Raw genomic sequence first — 6,050 nt, forward strand, 5'->3', positions numbered from 1 at the left:
TGTCGGACCTCAACTCCGGGGACGCCTCCGCCGTGCGGGCCGAGTAGTGCTTTCGCTTCCTCCTCTCCTCCGCCTCGGCCTCCAAGTCCAGATGCCCGTCCACCCCGAGGACCACCGCGACGCCGCCAGTCCACGCGTCGATCTCCTGGGGCGAGGGGCATCCTCGACATCGCCGGGGAGGGCACGAGCTCGGAGCTCGACTCCGAGCCGTCCCGGGCATCGATCCACTGGCTCTCGTCCTCCCAGTTGGGCGAGGTCGTGACCTATTCGATGAATTGCTCAGAGGAGGCGTCCATCATCTGGATCGCATCTCCACGTGATGAAGGCGCGACGTGTCTGCTCGAGGACGAGATCTTTCTGCCCAGATGCTCGTTGGAGGACGCGTTCTGGCGACTCTCCCCTGACTACACGGGGTTGTTGGGCTCGTCGGTGCTCGGAGGTCAGCTGGATTTTGACACGCCAGGGTTGGAATTACCGGAAACCACACCATCATCGGGATTTCTTCCTCTGTGAGTTGCTCGTGATCTATCCGGCGCGGGCAGCCACGGCGGCAACATGCAAGCTCTGGCGCGAGCACGAGCGGCCGGAGCAGTGGCGAGGGCCGGCAGCTTTGGAGTCGGAGGGCCGCCGCAGGAGGCGGACGGGGGCAGGCGCCCACGCCGGAGCAGCGGCGGGGCCGGCAGCTGCGGAGCCGGCGGGCTGGCGCAGGAGGCGAACGGGCGGGGGCATGAGCTGCCGGAGAAACGGCGGGGCAGGCAGATGGGGAACGGGTGGATGGTCCCCACATCCATCTCAGTTCCTCCTCACCTGCATTGCCAACTCAGCCATGTCAAACGGGTCCAAACAATTAGGAAAGTTGTCAAAAACACCATTAGAAAAGAATTGGACCAATCTATTACAACATGCCCCAGAAGCTGTACTTACTTGTTAAAATTACCAAAGATGATACCAACTTTAAACCGTTGCCCCAAAAGTGGTATTTATATGTAATTTACTCTCGAATATCTCATAGACGGGACAACCAGAAAGTTATCAATTGGTGCTAATCCTCTCACCTCCCGTGATTTACAGGTTGTAATTCAACTCAATTCCGTAACGTGTTGTCCATCATTACTTTCATAGAAAACACACAACATGATTGACTACCATTACATCACATATTCTTATTGCCATCTTTAGGTGTCACATGGAAATGTCGAGCATGAAGGAACAGGTGTACCCAAGTGCGTTTTAAGTTTGCTCACCAAATTTCGCTACTACCTATATGAACTAAAACCCGGCAATTATTATGGATGGGAGTGAAGTTATACCACACACGAATCAGGCCCTGGCGTGGCGCATTGCACCATCTAATTTCGTCTGATCTTCACACCGGAACGGCAAGAATAAATGTGGCAGCTAACAAGGCGATGATTATGATCCGTCCCAAAAATGGCGGTTCCTTGCCACCGGCCACCATTGGCCCCATTTTTTCCGGCGAGCCAGCCAGTCCTCTCCTTTCCCACCCCGTTCAAGCAAATTTAGCAACCGACAAATAACTAACCGCCTCTATTAACACGCGACCACCTAATTCGATTCTCTATTTTCCTCCCCCTTCCCGTCCCTCCGCCACCCGCGCATGCACGCCATGAGGCCACCGCTCGTCGCCTGCTTCGCCGTCCTCCTCGCCGCCGCGGCGGTTGCTCCGCCGGCTGGCGCCGTGTGCGTGCCGCGAAAGCCCGGAGCGGCCGCCAAGGTCCCGCCTCCCGCCAAGGTGGCGCCGAAACCGACGCCGACACCGAAGCCCACGCCGGTCGCCCCCGGCGGCGACGTCGTGAAGGCCATGTGCGCCAAGGCGGACGACCCGAAATTCTGCCAGGATTCCATCGCCAAGCAGCCACCTCTACCCGGCGGGAAGAAGCTGGACGGCGCCGGCGTGCTGAAGCTGGCCATGAACGCGGTGCGGGCCAAGGCGGCGGAGGCCAAGAAGACGGCCACGGCGCTCGCCGCCGACCCCAAGACGCCCAAGCTGGCGGTGGGCCCGCTCAACGACTGCGCCGACTCGTTCGACGACATCTCCTACAGCCTGGACCACGCGGAGAAGGCCATTGCCGCCGGCGACAAGGACACCACGGGCACCATGCTCGACACCTGCCACACCGACGTCGACACCTGCGATCAGGGCTTCGAGGACCGCGAGGAGCTCAAGCCGCTCATGGCCAAGCAGGACGCCGAGCTCGGCAAGCTCGCCAGCAACTGCCTCGCCATCGCCGAGGCCGCCGGACTCATCCCTCCGTCCTAGTGGAAAGTCGCTCAAACGTGTTGCAAGTTTGGGTCGATCTGATTGTAACATTTTAAGATCAACAGATGTGTGTTTTACTTTCTGATTCTTGGTGTAGATCTGATTAACTCTTTGATGCCGATCTCTATATGACAATGTGACATTTTACAAAGGAACAAAAATTAATCTGCTTCTGTTTCATCGGAAAAAATAAACATTGTGTATGAATTAAGAGGCCTCACGATGGCTTTTGTGGGTTTTCTGTTTGTAGGAAATACACATCGCGTGTGAGCTCTGAGTATCAAGAAATCGTTGAACTTACTCTTAGGCCATATCCAGCGGCCTGACTCATTTCGATCAATAAATGTGTATGTTTTGATTTGTTTAGGTCGTGGATATAAAATTATCCATTTTGATCCCCTTGTCCATTTGGGTCGGGGTTGACCCAGCGGCCGGCGCATATTACAATTTCATGTTTATTTTAAGATGGAAAATAGCTCTTTAATGAAACATGGAGAATACAGATGGACATCATCACATCACTCATTCTCATACGGATTAAAAATCTAGTACGCAATGAAAATTTCCTCGTCGAAGTCGCTTAGGCAGGCCGCCCATGCCGCCAGAGGCCATGGATAGCTCCTATTCTTCCCCGTCGGAATCGAAGGTAACAATGATGGACTCTGTAGCCGATAGAATGAAGGCTAGACGTCGCGCATTCTCGATGACATCCTTGACATTGCGGCCGGGCACTAACCAGAACCGTGTCCGCTTGGCTTTGTTCTTTTCTGGTGGTGGATGAATGATACATTCGATCTGGATTACGGATTGTAGTATGATAAGCTTTTTTCCTAGTAGATCTAGGTTTAATCGAACCTTCGGAAGCATTGCTAAAATGGTGTAAAGGAAACGTCTACAAGACTTGCTAGTTAATTTTATTTTATGTTTACCGGACATGTCTAGTTTACTTTTAGGAAGAGTTGTGTTCAATGATGGAAATAGATCAGGGTTAAGGTTTCTCCTGCAGCTATGCATACATACATAATTGAAGCGCATATGTGTAACAAATAAAATAGATATAAGAGATTTGTGAGTAGCACATCCGTAAATACTCTTGCCCCTACAGCCAGAGGTGACAAGAGCCTCTTGGTCCAACCACTGTCCTCACAGCCGCGAGCAACAACAGTTATTAAGCATATGAATACAGACCAACGCATTAAGCTAGATGATTGCGCCATGACCCCGAATGAATCACTAAACATGTATCATTACTTTTCCCTTTCTGTCACTGAGATTTCGCGGTAGCACGCCGTTCTCCAATCATCCCATCTCTTCCCTTGATCGGTCCGAATGATATGGGTAACTACAGATCATCGAAACAAGACAAAGAGACAAGGATGTAAGATTGCAAAATTCCTCTTCAAATCCTTACACATATAATAAGATTATACTAGACCATGAAAGCGCGCTTTGCCGCGCCCGTCCACTTAGCGAAAAAGTAAAGTAAAATCTAAGAAACTTAGGTAAAGAAACATTGTTAAGTTTTGAATGATTTAAGGTACAAGTGGCTCATATTTCATCATGAGAATTATAAATTATAAACCTATATAAATGATTTCAGTTTTACATTTTCTCCTATCGCGTTATGAGAAGATGATGCAAATGGTTAGAGCAAAATTTTACACCATCCTCACATGATTCAACCATTCAAATGTCATAGGAAGGTCAAGTTCTTGAGAGTGGAACTTTTAGCATCCATAGAGTAGGCTATCTCCTTAAGTTAATACTAAACCATCGAAATAAAAAAATTAGCAAGTGTACATCTGATTAACATGATAGCGGAAAAGTTCATCAGCCAACATACCGTGTTGAATGCCCCTCACGAGAAAGCGGGCTTTATTTCTGCACCAACATAACATTTTCTGAAAAATGATTCAATGTAAGCCTTTAATAACTCAAGAAAGGAAAGTAAGATGAGCATTTATCTAAGTCAAGCCATAGCAGGAAGAAACATGACCTTTCGTACCAAAGGAAGGCAAATCTATAGTTATTTATATCCTCGGCAAATCTAAACTCATAAACAGCCATAGAACATTTAGCTTAGCTGAACCCATGTTATTGAGTAGCTTTCGTTCATCAGTTAGTCATGATCATACAAGTATGTACACCCCTTCATGAGATGATTATAAAGATATGTGGATGGCATTTGCATAGTTGCGTAAGGCATAAACAATGTGCAAAGTGGTAATATTTCCAGTAAGAGAATGATTATTGAGTTGATCAAACGTAAGTATCTAACTGAATATTTGAAGCATTGATGAGCGCTAATGCAAAACTATTTTAAAAACTGAAGCTGAATGCAATATGAAGTGCAACACTGAAACTACTAATGTCCAAAACGAGCACAGGCCATAAACTGGATGATATGAGCACATACATATCTGCAATGAACCTAGACCCTTAATATTTGCAGTAGGCCCTCGGAGTTAAAAACAGGTAAGGATGAAGTAGAAAAGATCATAGAAACATACTTTCAGTTATTGAGTACCCTGAAACATTAGAAAGGGGAACAGAAAACTGATCTACAACTGAGTAGGGGTACATAACTATCAGAGCTGCCGTGGCTGTGATCAATCCAATGATTTCATACGAGTAGAAGCATGATTGAATTTAGTTTGACATATCAACAAAAGAAGCTGTATAATTGCAGGTAAACGGATCAAACTGAGATGTAGCCTTTAAGAGTAGAGAAAGGTGTTCAAATCAGTTTAAAGTCTGTATATTGTATTTTTCATCCAAGGAAAACGTAAACTGCCCAGAACAAGTAGGGGAAACAGAAATCACTGCGGTGGAAAAATCAAGGCATTGTCCTTTTATTCATGGAAATTTATAAGCGAACCATGCTGGCCATTGGAGAAGTTATAAAAATGCAGCACATACAGAGCATTTTGTCATTTCGATGTGTGCAATTGCACACCACAATTGGTTTAGAAGCTAGAGCTGAATACTGAACTTAATGGTCACAATCTGTTTTAATGTTCCTTCCAAAGATGAACATTTACAATTCTGTGAAGGATATAAATTACGCAGAAAAAGTAAGAACAAATTTGTAGCAGTGTAAGATTTAGAAACGTGGAGCACTCCATCTTGCGCTAGGTAGAGGGGACGCGAGCAAGAGACAGTTGGACCGTTCCCGCCTAAGATATGTTTGCTCATCTACCCAGATACGAAGCGTCAGCGGCGCAAACCATATCCAGTTCTCACGGATCTCACCCAGACCTTCATACATAGGCGCTGAACATTTGGATAAGATACAGGAGAGATCTAATTGCAGAGTGCGCCAGGGCTCAAGAAAGTTGAAGACCGAGGTCTAGGATTTACCTGATCGATATGGATCATCACTGATACGCCTTCGAGGAGACGCAAAAGGATCGCCATTCTTTCCTCATTCTCTATCACCGCCACACCCTCTTGCGTCACGGCCTCCTGCTCATCCTCCTTTGCATCCTTCAGCCGTTGATGTCACTGCCGCCTCCTCCTCGTCGCTCTCTCGTCCGTCGTCGCCAGCTCCATGATTCCAAGACAAAAACCAAAAGCGATAGGGATTAGCTCATTAGCACCTATGCAGCCCTAGGAAACAGCACAAGGGATAAATAAAAAATCAACGCTGCACTAATAACCATTCAAAGTAATGGGAGGAAAACGATCGACCTTCCTCAACAACCTCCATTCGAAATCATCCCGTCTCGCCAATCCCCTCGTAGTGCTCGCTCCTCTGCCAGCCTCAAGC

The 6,050-nt window shown here is 47.7% G+C and overlaps 1 protein-coding gene across 1 annotated transcript; it reads left to right on the forward strand.

The window, feature by feature from the left end:
• The first annotated feature begins 1,423 nt into the window (after nucleotides 1–1,423).
• On the forward strand, nucleotides 1,424–2,492 carry LOC127299260 (uncharacterized). Its single transcript, XM_051329205.2, has one exon. It carries the CDS (start codon nucleotides 1,619–1,621, stop codon nucleotides 2,279–2,281), a length of 663 nt encoding a protein of 220 aa, XP_051185165.1. The 5' UTR covers nucleotides 1,424–1,618; the 3' UTR covers nucleotides 2,282–2,492.
• The last annotated feature ends 3,558 nt before the right edge of the window (nucleotides 2,493–6,050 follow it).

This window comes from Lolium perenne, chromosome 5 (assembly GCF_019359855.2).
Source record: "Lolium perenne isolate Kyuss_39 chromosome 5, Kyuss_2.0, whole genome shotgun sequence".
NCBI classification, from domain to species: Eukaryota; Viridiplantae; Streptophyta; class Magnoliopsida; order Poales; family Poaceae; genus Lolium; species Lolium perenne.

What these genes read in the sequence shown, in the direction of transcription:
- LOC127299260 (XM_051329205.2), top strand. Translation starts at nt 1,619, where the DNA reads ATGCACGCCATGAGGCCACCGCTCGTCGCCTGCTTCGCCGTCCTCCTC.